This window comes from Pholis gunnellus, assembly GCF_910591455.1.
Source record: "Pholis gunnellus genome assembly, chromosome: 17".
Taxonomy (NCBI): Eukaryota; Metazoa; Chordata; class Actinopteri; order Perciformes; family Pholidae; genus Pholis; species Pholis gunnellus.
The window spans coordinates 3421120-3435209 of NC_136544.1; the positions used below are offsets into that span (position 1 = coordinate 3421120).

General features: G+C 42.3%; 1 protein-coding gene across 2 annotated transcripts in view; it reads right to left on the reverse strand.

The window, feature by feature from the left end:
* The window catches only part of LOC306709894 (carbonic anhydrase-related protein 10-like), a gene marked incomplete at both ends in the record, with an annotated part of 47692 nt that extends 33787 nt beyond the window's left edge, over positions 1–13905 (reverse strand). Inside the window, 2 exons of one of the 2 annotated variants that reach the window (XM_079178208.1) lie at positions 9028–9102; positions 13845–13905. In XM_079178208.1, the coding sequence (XP_079034334.1) occupies positions 9028–9102; positions 13845–13905 (136 nt within the window). Of the gene's footprint in view, positions 1–9027; positions 9103–13839 lie in introns of both variants that reach the window. The other variant, XM_079178209.1, reaches the window with a different exon arrangement.
* Positions 13906–14090: the final 185 nt, after the last annotated feature.

Sequence of the window (14090 nt, forward strand, 5' to 3'; positions counted from 1 at the left end):
GAAGGCTGGATTTCACTAGTCAGTCAGGCAGTTCAAACATTCCTTGACATAATAAGCTAAATAAAGAAAACTATAAGGAGAACGTTATGAATTACAAAAGGCCCCGTCATTGTCCTCTCTTTTTATTGATTAAGTCTCTCGTAATTTTCTGGCTGTAACTGCTGGAGAGAGCTGAAAGGTATACTGGCCCAACTCCCTCAGCCCCCTATTTCTTACTTTAAGGCTAGTAGTGGACACACACACACACACACACACACACACACACACACACACACACACACACACACACACACACACACACACACAGCTAGAGCTAGTGTGGAGATCAGATCAGGAGGAAAGGGCAGCTCCCAGGAGCTCTCACTACTTCTCTCTTCTGTTCATCACCAAACCCACTCCTTTCACCCATTTCGTGCTTTCTCCTCCTCTTCCTCCCTTTGCCTTTCCATCTCATGGCCAGCCAGGCACAAAAACACAACGGCAATGTGAGAGAAACCACACAAACACACTGCTTGTTCCCTGTTGTGTTGCTATAACATAATCCATCTTGATTCTGATGAATTAAAAAAAAAGAAAACTTTTACAATGTACTATGTTATGAGAACACAGCAATAAAAAGATGATTTTTGAAAAAAGGTTCTTGATGAAAGAAATATTAACAAGCCAGATCGGCTGAGAGAGGGACTGCAGAGTTGGCAGGAGAGACGCAACATTCAATTAATTTATCTAACATTTTCTTAAGAAACTAAAATGTATTGTTGTTCTACCTCAACATTTCTCTGAGGTTGGTTTCTCTTGAGTTAATTTATTTCAGTAATTCAATTCAAAAAGTGAAACTCATATATGATATAGATTAATTACACAGGGTGATTTATTTCAAGTGTTTATTTCTTTTAATTTTGATGATTATGGCTTACAGTTTTACAGAAAACCCCAAAAATTTGAATATTACATAAGACCGATTTAAAAAAGGATTTTTAATACAGAAATGTTGGCCTACTGAAAAGTATGTCCGTATACAGTATGCACTCAATACTTGGTCGAATTACTGCATCAGTGCGGCGTGGCACGGAGGGGATGAGCCTGTGGCACTGCTGAGGTGTTATGGAAGCCCAGGATGCTTTGATAGCGGCCTTCAGCTCGTCTGCATTGTTGGGTCTGGTGTCTCTCATCTTCCTCTTGACAATACTCCATAGATTCTCTCTGGGGTTTAGGTCCATAGACTCTCCATAGAAATAAACGCTTGAAATATATCACCCTGTGTAATGAATCTATATCATATATGAGTTTCACTTTTTGAATTGAATTACTGAAATAAATTAACTTTTCGATGATATTCTAATTCATCGAGATGCACCTGTGTGGGGTTGGCAGAGGGAAGAACAAGGGGCAGGTGACTGAGCGCAGGTGTAGTGAATGAGAAATCAGGAGACACACCAGAAGACTAACGGGATGTTACAAATACCACAAGATCATTAATTGTAAATATAAAAATGACAAAAACCCTCCATAAAAGTAATGCCCTTTATTCATAAACTGATATTGAAATATACATTGGGTACACATAACGTAAAAAGTAGCTGAACCATAACTTGTATGTAGACGGTACAGATCATGTGCTCCATCAGTAACGGGTTTCTTGTAGACTGAAGTTTTGTCAGATGCTGAAGGAGCTCTCAGGTCAGTTGTCAAACTGGGGCGTCTTCTCCTGACCAGAGAGGAGCTTCAGAGCCGAGCATCAGGTCACTGAGACCACCTGTAAAACATGGCAGATCCACTGTAACATTATACTGTCATGTAATAAACATCAAGGTGTATGACAGCAAGTGTGCAAGGAGGAAAGTTATAGTTTACTACAACATCCTCATCTTACATGTGTAGTTATGGTAACAGCAACAAACAGTGTAAAAAAATTATGAATAGGTTTTATGAAAATAGCGACCGATTGAGACAAAGTGAGACCGTGACAGTATTTGAACATGTATGTTTCACTGGAACTGCTACATTGGTGCTACAGTTTGTCACTAATAGTACAGGATATCTGTGAATGAATCCTAGAAACTTTACACTCTGTCCAGCTGGTCGCCAGTGGTGTTACAGGTTTACGTATTATTTAGCCTGAGACAACATGAAACTAAAACAAGTATTCACCTTACAAAGTCTTTACATCGGCTCTGCGTGGTCGAGAAGCACCGAGAAGACGTTTACAGACTCTAACTAATAATTTCTCCTCTGCTCTGATCATCAGCTGTCTCCTCTCAGCTCATCCATGGCACTCTCTCTCCCTGCTTGCCCTCTCACTAGATATGTACTCAGCAGAGAGCACACTGAAGTAAAATGCACTTGCCATAAAATAATTATATGAAAATAAAGTGCATATTGTGTTCTAATTGTCTCACTGAACACTTTCTGACTAAAATGCACTTGGCACAACTTCATTTGAAAATAAAATACATAATGTATTCTTTTCTTATTGTGTCACCGACCACCCTTAACTTACACGTAGATGCCATAAACATCATATGAAATAAAGTGACTAGGTCCTTCCATTTATGTCCCATTCCTGCAGGTTCAGTTTGCAGTAACTCTGCGATGTTACCGCCCGTACCGCTCTAGTGCTGTGGTGTCGTGATGTGGTGTGACATAATCGTAATATTCGTCCTCGGTGGTCTAGTCGTCCAACATCGCACGTCAGGTGAGACCTACAATCGAAGCTAGCCGCATTAGCAGCACAGCATGCTAACGTTAACAGTCTGCTAAATACACAGTAATTAAAATAACGTAGAAATGGTAAAACTTACAGCTCCAAGTTTGAAGTTGGGTCCCAGACAACCATTCCAGATCCATCAAAAGCATCAGTTTTGAAGCTGGTACTGACCCTCGTTGAGAAAGAGTTTTCCTGTTGTGAGGACAAAGAAATCCTAAAACACCTACAAATGATGCTAATCCACTGGGTGTTCATGTCCTCAGGTGATGGAAGTAAGTCACATGAAGACTTTTTGTTGGTTCATCCAGCCAACAACAGGACAAGTAGTGTTCTTTGCTTGAGCTGTGTAAGCAGGTCTGTAGCAGGAGGAAACCCATGTATGGCTTGGGACCTCTATTTACATAGAAACAGGACCTTATTTTGATAAGCTCTTTTTTACAAATGGTTTTCAGATAGATTGAGCTGGAGACAAAGAAAGGAAGGTGTTCTTTTCTGACACTCTGGGGGTCTGTAAACACTGGGGACAAAAAAACATGAAAAAATGCATTTTGCATAATAGGTGACCTTTAAATTTGCACATGGTAAACATAGTTTATAAAAAAACAACAAGTAGCAATGCTGCCACATGCAGAATGATTATCAAAAGCACAGGAGACTGAGAACAGACGGATACACAGTAAACATGGTCTATTACAGGACACAGGGTTTTCCTCTATAGTGTCATTTTGAATTTGCATGACCAACAAAATCTAACCTTTGACTGTCTGTTTTTCCACATATACTGGTAACACAGAGGAAGCAGTCTCATCAGAGCCATGTTTGAGTGCACAGTCGAGATTTCCTCTGAGGTTTTGAATGGGGCTTAAGTCGTGAGCAAATTCAAATGAATCATGGCAACAATTCAGGCTAGAAGGAAGAGTAAGCTAGAGGGAATTGAGCCAGAGAAGAGAAATGAGAGGGATAACAAAGAGAGAGAGAGAGAGGATGGATGGCTGGGGACGAGATGAGAAGGAGACGCTGGAGGAAAAGAGAGAAAAGGCAAAGGAAAAATGGATCAGACACAAACAGAGGAAAAGTAGGAATGAATAAAGAGCAGAGCTGAAAGAGCAGATGAGATGAGAGAGAATAGAGACAAGGGGAGGGAGAGGAATAAATGAGACAGGGAGACAACCAGACACAAATGTGATCAAATATACTGTACATAAGAACGCTGACTGGAGTGAGAGGAAGACGAATGGGTACCTACACAGGACAGACACATAATGTATGAGTTGAGTAGAATTGAAAAGTGAATAAATCCTTGATATAAGTGTACTACTGGGTTCAAAACCACAGTGAATTCTAGATTCTAAAAAAAACGTAATTAGCTAAAGATGACATAGAGCACATTTACACCTGAGTTTGACATGTGATCTGTATCCAGATATCTGGTAAAGAGAAGTTTAAATGCATGCCAAACGCATTTAGATCACATCGGTGCTTCTGGAGTTGGTCCCATTGTGTTCAAATCTCAGCCAGTAATAAATGCCATCTGGACCACCTTCTTAAAGGATAGGTTCACAACTTTTCAAACTCATCTTAAAACAATTGACTGGTGCCCATAATATGAAAAAATGACATTGAACACATTCTTCCTAATGTACTTCCAATGTTAATGGAGAGATGAAAAAAATCAACAATCCTTGTTCTGTTTAAAGATATTTTCCAGCATTTATCTGAAGCACTTGAGCGTTCAGCAGACTGAGTAAGACAAACGAAGTATCTTTCAAAGTCATCTTTTACTAGTAAAGTCTTTTTAGTATGAAAGCCCCTCTCTTCTGATGCTATCCCTCCAACACGTCAAATACCACCACCTGGTCAGTGCTCTTCAGTGTTTGATACTGACGCACCAAGGCACCCTTTAAAACTTAAAATGTATTTAGTTTAAGTTTTAAAGCGTGCCTGATTATTGACATGTACATAGAAGAAATTTGACCTTTGCATTTAACCCATGCTAAGCATTTTAGGTGCAGTGGGCTTCTGTGAAGCACCAAGGGTGCAACTTAGGGTTCAGTATCTTGCACACTAGATTTGCGGAAGCCGGAGATCGAACCGACTACCTTGTGGTAAAAGGACGACATGCTCAACCCACTGAGCCACAGCCGCCCCCGGCATTTCTAACTCCAACACAGAGAACACAAAGAGGGCGCTTTGTACTAAAAAGATTAAATTGAAATATAACCACTTGATTTGACTCAGTGTGCTGAAGCCTCATATTACTAAGGACTTTGTCCCCCATCACTCACATTGGAAATGCTTTAGAAAGGGATCCTTTAATGGCCAATATGCCCTAAAGGCATGATAACAGCAAGCAAAACCAGTTTATATGGCCATCTGATTTTTGTTTTATGATGGACTTGAAAAAACTATTATTCCTGCCCAGCAGGTTAAAAGTTCATCTTCCTGTAGTTTGGGCTGCCGGCGACTCTCCCCTCGCAACATTTTTATTTCTTTTATTTTAAGGTATAACCCAGTGATTTTCAACCGCACACACCATTGTGCCATGAGAGATTGTCAGGTGTGCCGTGGTAAAATGTTCTATTTCACTTAATCGGTCCATGCTGTATTATGCTAAAATGTGTCGTTTTGTAACTTTTTTGGTTGTTGGTGTGTCTTCGGGATCTTTTTAATGTAAAAAATGTGCCGCGGCTTAAAAAAGGTTGAAAAACACTTTCCTCCGCAAAGGAAGAGCACAGACCTGGGACGCACCATGATTGTTGACATTTCTGCCGGCCTTTGCTAACTCAAGATCCGATCATAGTATGGGCAGAGTCGAGAAAATGAGAAGATTTATTAAGGTCAGGTGTAAATACAAAGGATCCGTGGATCTAATTATCAAGTCATTCTCAAAATTACAACAGTTCTCCCAAAGTGTGGTTCTCACCAAGTGCAGTAACACACCAATACAGCTTGGCACCACAGACACCACACACAAAAACTTCCTTGGACAAGCGACACAAAGGTGAGATTCAAGCTTCATCGGAAGAGTTTTTCAGTTTTACAAAAGAAAAGACTTTAATGGTGAAGACGAATGTATGGCTGGTTAACCACCCACCTCTGTTACAGAGCAGTGCGCAGTGCTCAGTTCCCTGAGCTTTCCTATTGAACCACCTGGGACTGTCTCCCACACAGTGGATGAGACAGGCCTGAAATGGGCATATATATCCTCAGCTTTAAACAATTTTATCGAATTTGCTGTTAAATACAATTGCATCTAATGATGTCAGGTGGAATTGGGGGTTGGAAGAGGGGTTTAGGAGGGTGACTTGAGCAACCAGGTGGTCTTGAACCTGACCAATCCTTATAGTGTCTCCATGTCAGTAGGTGCTGTTGGATGAACTGGAGAAATGAAGTTGAGTACCAGCTATGAATGTTGCCATCTACGCCAGCCAAAGACTCACCATTGTTCCATAGCATCTGGGGTGCATACTGTATCTTGTGTTAAATTTAGTTTCATATTTGTTGTGCCAAAGTAATAGCTCATGGCAAATCATAGTAGCATTGCCTCACTCCTCCTTTTACTGTATCGGTCATTGTGAGTACCTTAATGTTAACAGCAAAGTAGCAATGAAGTTGCATCATTTGGGCTCAGTCGTTGCCCCTGCTAACGTTGTTGGGTCATCTTTCAGTAATCTAGCTCAGGAGGGTATGGTGATTTCTGTTCCTTCTTCCCTGAGGCTGGCAGGCACCGATCTGTTACCGCTCTCCTTTTGACCACCCACAGCTTTGTCCCTCTTATTTCAACAAATTGCCTGTGACTGTAAAGGTAATCACAGAAAATGTAAGCACAATATGATGGTAACATGAGTTTTACCTTTAACCTTTTACTTTTCTTTTTTGCTGACTGTATCCCTGCTTCATTCCCCAAAACAGCTTGAAGCAGACATTATATATATGTATATGCTGGCACAGCTATATGTAGCGTAATGCTTTTAGCAGATTTATTAATATATTCATATAAAAAAGTAATAATAATGAATAACTCAAAAATATGCATCAGTAAATTGGTACTGTATTGAGGTAGAGTGATTACATTTAACTTCAGCTATCAAACACAATTAGTTCAATTAGATCTTAAATAGGGTTGGGGTCTATTAAGCATAGAATTGCAAAAGTTTGCGTGGCAATATTGTATCAATACACGAATGCCAAGCTGATCTTTTAATGTATTAACTATTAATATTAGGGCTGCCAGGTTTAATAACCATAAGGATTGAAGAAGCTACAATATCTATGATGCCCCGACCCAACAGCAGCAACAGGTAACAGATGTTAAGGTACGAAAGTGCGAAGATTGTTTTATCAATAAACATTTGAATTGTGTGTTTGTGTGTAAATTAGTTTGTGTGTAAATTAGCTTTTTGTGTGTAAATTAGCTGGATGTCGCTTTCCGCATGTTGGGATATATCAGGCTTGCAGTGAGCCTCAAATAAAAGAATATAGGAGATATTGAGTTTGGAAATCCTCTCCCAAGAAAATGTTTTTGTTTTTTTACTGAAAACCATGCACTTGTATATCATGTTGGACCATTCATATTACTATACATAATGCCCAGAAAGTATGGGGTCAGATCAGTGTCAATATTACTGAATGCACAAAGAAATGGAATGTACTTGTATTGTTCTTTTCTAGTCTTCTGACCACTCAAAGCTCTTTAACACTACATGGCTCCACCATAACTCAAGTGGGAGCTGAACATCAGCTCCATCACCAAGAAGGCTCAGCAGAGGATGTACTTCCTGAGGCAGCTAAAGAAATTCAACCTGCCAAAGACAATGATGGTGCACTTCTACACAGCCATCATTGAGTCCATCACCGTCTGGTACGCTGCAGCCACTGCCAAGGACAAGGGCAGGCCTCTCAGCAGGGCAGGCATCATCCGCTCTGCTGAGAGGGTGATTGGCTGCAATCTGCCATCCCTCCAGGACTTGTTCGCTTCAAGGACCCTGAAGAGAGCAAGAAAGATTGTAGCCGACCCCTCTCACCCTGGACATAAACTGTTCGTGCCCCTTCCATCTGGCAGGAGGCTGAGGTCCACCAGGACCAAGACCTCACGCCACATGAACAGTCTTTTTGGTGTTGTGGGCCAGGTTGTTGTTGGCGCACCACGTCGCCAGGTGTCGGACCTCCTCCCTGTCGGCCGACTCATCGTTGTTGTTGATGAGGCCCACCACCGTTGTGTCATCTGCAAACTTGATAGGTACCATGTACAGGCGTGCAGTCATAGGTGAACAGGGAGTAGAGGAGAGGACTCAGCACACAGCCCTGTGGAACGCCAGTGTTCAGGGTGAGGGTAGAGGAGGTGTGATTGCTTAACCTAACATACTGGGGTCTGTTGGTTAGGAAATCCAGTATCCAGCTGCAGAGGGAGGTGTTGATGCCAAGGTCACCTAGTTTGGTGTTCAGTTTGGAGCGGGTGATGGTGTTGAATGCTTAACTGAATCGAGCCTTACGTGCATTAATCTTGCTTCGTGCAGCACACACGTTCTTGCGGACATTCTTGTCTAAATGTCAAAATTTCCATGATACCAAACCACAGCAGGGATTTTTCTATGGTGATCCTCGAGGTCTTAATGTCTCAATACGGTATTGTGGTGGGGTGCTTTGTCATTTTTATCAATTTTGGAGTGGTAGAAGAATGCCAAATTTAGCACTAAATTCATTAAGTTGACTAAAAAATATATCCAAAAGGATTAATTAACTGAGACATGGACGTTAGTGTGCACCCACATTTCTATTTAGGACCAATGGGGACGTACAACATACATATATAAAAATATCTATGTAGCAGGTTCTTACCAAAAGATTATATATATAAAAACATACTTAAGGCTTCAATCTACAACCTCTGATCAGTGAAAACTTGCTTTAGTCTAATTTTTTACCGTTTCATAAACAACTTTATTTATTAGCATGGCCTGTTGAGGTTAAGATTTAGGAATTTAGATATATAATTCTCATTATCACGTTATTCTTCAGCTGTCAACTTAGCTGTAGACTGAGGTTTAAACAGCTATAGTCAAAGTCCGGCTACGCTTCTTAATGAGCCTACTGTCAGTCTCAAATTTATCAGCAGGCCTGTCACACCCTTCACACTCAAACATGTCTTCATTTGGAAATATTTGGGTCTCATTCTGAAACAGGAAAAATGCACATTCATTTCTTCTGTAAGTATTTGTATTAGCACTAGTTCTGGGCAGATTTAAAATTGGGAAAACAACTCACGTCGACCACACACTTCCCATAGCATTGACAAATAGTGTTGATTATGAAACCATTACCTGGAACAAAGCTGCCCTGGACAACGTCCTTATACGCCCACCAACCCGCATCAAGCTTGGATGCAATAGGCTGGGCTGCAAAGAGAAACAAAGAGAGAAAGAGGAATCAGTTCTTCTGTCTGAAGCGTGTTCCTTTGGTAGTGTGAATGCTCTGTGTGATTATAGCTCACGTTGAACTGCAAAGACAGGAATACGAAGAGAAGGACAAATTAAAAGAAAGGAGTTTAGACAGAAACATACTGAGAACAGAAAATAACTAAACCCTCACTGTTCAATTTTATTAACTTTTAATTAATAACAAATTACAGCTGGATTCTTACAAGCAGCATTGTAAAGAGGGAGAGGATGGAGTCATGAAACTGGAGCCATCAAATGAATATTTATGCCAAAGAAAATAAAGAAAGAAAATATAGTACACATAACTGTAATGTCTTACTAAGTAATACATTACTGCCCAATACTGATGGCAGGTATGGATAGTGACAACTCTTTCAACAAACGTGCATGTCTCTCATTTATAGCATTTCTCTCATTTATACTTAATACTATAATACTCATGATGTCACCATGACAGTGTCATCCATGCACAGAAATGGACCAGTTGGGCATAACTTATTGGTGGCATATTCATAAATTGAAAGTCAAGCAAAGATATTTGACGTTTGGCACCATACATCTCATATTTAACCATCCTATCTTTACGGAGTGCCCCCATTTTAAACCATGCCTGCAGCGGATGCAAACAAGGCCATGAAGTAAAGTCCAACTTTAATCAAAAACTTGCAGGCCTGCTAACATCAATAAAGCATTTATAATTATATACTGTAACTATACCACTGACATATTGAAATGCTGTTTTTGTTAGATAGTTTGTGCGGTTGGGAAGGGTCAGATTAAACAATGAAATCCCCATATTAGCTCTGTAAAAGCTAGCACAGCCACTGTTAGCAACAATAACACAGTAATGTAATATATCTGCGCTCTCTCTGACATTTAGTATGTGCATATTGGAAAAATGTTTTAGAACATATTAAAGATGTATTAATAAATCTCTACAAGCCAAAAAAAATAAGCATTCCAGTGTTATCTTACTTGTAATTAATGTGCACTGATGTCAATATAATTTATACTGTATGGTTTAACTACTTTTGAATCATCAAAACAATGATGTGTTTATTTCTACTCCTAAAACTGAATGAACTTGTAATTAGGCTTTCTAAGTAGGCCAAATGGAGATTTGTACATGTGGGAGGCTTGGTACACCGCCTCTAGCATTGGGAAACAGTGGCCTGTGTGTTTCTGGCCTCAGGCTGCCACTGACTGTGCTAGAGCTCCGTTTCCATCCAATGCTGCAGGTTGCAACCAGCCTCCCTGGCAGCAGCAGCACAATTAAGGTAGACGCACCGGGAATTGACAGATACATCAGATACATCTGAGTCTTTGTTGCTTCAATGCAAAACCAGGTCACATGAACCAAACAGGAACCAGTGGTGGAGGAAGTATTCAGGTTCTTTACTTAAGTAAAAGTATTAATACCAAACTGTACAAATACTCTGGTTCAACAGAAAAGTCCTGCATTGAAAATGTAACTTAGTATGTAAGTATAATCAGAAAAATATGTTTAATGTATTCAAAGTTAAAGAAGTCTAAAAGATGCAAGACAATTGCCCCTGAGACCATTATTCTATTTTACCGATGACCTTCCGGCCACAGCTCCTAGCGGCCGCGTCCACAATAGAATCTTTGAACATGGTCCATTCGGATTCCATGTCCCCCACCTCCCTCAGGATGTGTGAGAAGTTCTTCTGGAGGTGGGAGTTAAAGACCTCCCGGACAGGGTCCTCCGCCAGACGTTCCCAGTTCACCTTCACTATACGTTTCGGCTTGCCGGGTCTTTCCAACCGGTTCCCCCACCATCTGATCCAACTCACCACCAGGTGGTGATCAGTTGACAGCTCTGCTCCTCTCTTCACCCGAGTGTCCCAGACATACGGCCGCAGATCAGATGACACGATTACAAAGTCGATCATTGATCTCCGGCCTAAGGTGTTCTGGTACCAGGTACACTTATGAGCCACCTTATGTTCAAACATGGTGTTTTTTATGGCCAAACCGTGGCTAGCACAGACGTCCAATAACGAGACACCACTCGGGTTCAGATCGGGCAAGCCGTTCCTCCCAATCACCCCCTGCCAGGTTTCTCCGTCATTGCCCATGTGAGCATTGAAGTCCCCCAGGAGAACTATGGAGACGGCAGGCGGCGCCCTTTCCAGGACCCCTCCCACCGACTCCAAGAAGGCCGGACACTCCGAACTTCTGTTTGGTGCATAAGCACAAACCACAGTCAGAGCCTTGCTCCCCTCAACCCGTAGGCGCATGGAGGCGACCCTCTCGTTCTCCGGTGAGGACTCCAACACAGCGGCGCTCAGCCGGGGGCTCGTGAGTATCCCCACTCCCGCCCGGCGCCTCTCACCTTGGGCAACTCCAGAAAAGGACAAAGTCCAACCCTTCTCCAGGTGCTTGGTTCCAGAGCCAGTGCTGTGTGTGGAGGTGAGTCCAACTATATCTAGCTGGTATCGCTCCACCTCCTGCACCAGCTCCGGCTCTTTCCCCGCTAGCGAGGTGACGTTCCACGTCCCTAGAGCTAGTCTATGCTGCCGGCGATCGGCTTGTCCAGGCCTCCGGCCTGACCCGCCGCCCGGTCTGCATTGCACCCGACCCCGATGCTTGTCCCTGCAGGTGGTGGGTCCACAGGGTGGCTGCTCCATGTTGTTTCTTCGGGCTGAGCCCGACCGGGCCCCATGGGCGAAGGCCCGGCCACCAGACGCTCACCGACGAGCTCCCCTCCTGGGCCCGGTTTCCCTGGTCCGGGCGAGGTGGCTGAAGACCGTGGGCTCCTTATCATCAGGGTTATTTTGAACCGCTCTTAGTCTGGGCTCTCCGCTGAGACCTGTTTGCCTTGGGAGACCCTGCCAGGGGCTACTGCCCCGGATAACATAGCTCCCAGGATCACTGAGCCACTCAAACTCCTCCACCACGTTAAGGTGGCGATTCTAAAACGAATTACTTTATTTTAAAATGCATATTTTTCAAAAGCTTTCTGTTATGTAATTTAATTTTGGTTAGGTATAGGCAACTAAAACTACTTGGGTAGGTTTAGGGAGAATACAAAAAAGCCTACAGTAGGCTACTTATACACAAACAGTGTTGTGTGCCCGGGTTGGGTGCACATAGCATTGTTGGCTACGGAGACCTGGGTGCTTGTCTCTGCCATGCTATATCAACACTATGCTTCAAATGATGCAGCTCGGTCAGTAGCATTAAGCCTCAAACTATGACGCTCTGTGTACCCTTTAGTGCCAGTTCTGTACGTGTGTCAATATACGCTTTTTACATGCATCGTGTCTTTTCCAAATATACTTCCGTCTTCAGGAAGTTGGGTTTAGGTAACAAAAAACAGTTAGTTATGTTTAGGAAAAGAGCGTGTTTGACAATAAATTAACTAACAACTCTCGTGATTAGTGAGTGACAAACGAGTCATGTAACTAGGGATTCTCGGGAGTCTTGTGACTGACGACACTAACAACTGATGTGACAAAATGGATACTTAACTTTACATTTTTTTACGGAACATGCAGTCTCCTGGCAGATAGCGCCTTTCCTCTTTGCAGCCAGTTTGAGCTCTTGAGTTCCAGGACGGGCTATAAAGTTCCTCTGGCAACTAAAAATGTGTTTAAGAAGTCCTTCATCCCAAGTGCCATCAACAAAGTAGAAGTAAGCCACAGATACTGACATGAAGCTTTTTCATGTATAATATGTCCTGTCTATTTGTTAACTAACTAAATGTTGGCCTTTCTTGTGTTTGGGGAGGCGAAGAATTAAGAATTAATTTCCACCCTGGTGGACAGTAAAGATGTATTGTATTGTATTATATTATTAGTCCACCTCAGTTTCCAGGACGATAGTCTTGTGTTTCTTTGACCCATCCACCTCCCCTCCCGGCCGCCCTGAGCACTGACCAAACAACGTTAATTGACGTGTTAGGAGTGAAAACAGGTTGGCTATAAACATCCACGTGTAAAAAGCCACATTGGCTATTCCGCCCGGGTGGAAATAGTAATATTGGCTTCTGAAACCTGGTGCTAATAGCATCTATCACAAAGATGTCATATTGAGTGTATTTTGATACGTGGCAGTGTGACAATATCACTCTCAGACCGAGTTAATTAAGAAACTGGGGCTGGCAGCTTCTGCTGTGCTCACTCGGAAGCCCGAGTATGAGACTCAATGGATGGTTGCCTCCGTGACACGGCCATACTGTGTGAGCTGTTTGACATACTGACAGTATAGTAGCCCTGTGTACTGTAGGCAACTATACTGTCTGCCTCTGAGTGCACCCACTTGCATGAGACGCTGTAGATAAAAGTGCTGGGTTATGATGATGTGTGAGTTTTGAGGCATGAATTCAGCCATCTCATTTCTTTCTCATCAGTGACTGGTGGGATGTACTTTATTATGTCTCTCTGTGCGAACAGCCTGTTAACACGTGTAAATACTGTAAGCCACACATTTCAACAAGTAAAGTCTTACCTCAGGATATGAGGACAAAATTAAGCCAAATATTCTGTAGTAAGTAACTGAATAGAAATATCACTTTAATTACATAATATCTGTTAGTATTTAATGACGACTTCCTGTAAGAGATGGCATTACCGCAACATTTCCTTTCATTTCCTTTCATATCCTATTTGAATTACGCGATATTCTCCTATTGTGTTTGTGTTGTTTTGAAGGAGCGTTCCTTCTTGGCACCTTACCTGATGACGTGCAGATGATATATGTTTGCAGAATCACAGATATATCCCAAACGACATGCATTATGCGTTCAATCCATGCTCATATGCTGCAGCTGTCGATGGACGGCGCTTTGCGGCGTCGCACTTGTGGACGACACGGACCAACTTTTAACATTTTCCCCCTCTTCTTCTGGTCCACGTCTGTCCCCCCGTGGAGCGCCGAGATGGTTTGAAGCCTCACAGGAGATCCGTTCTCACGGCAGCGTC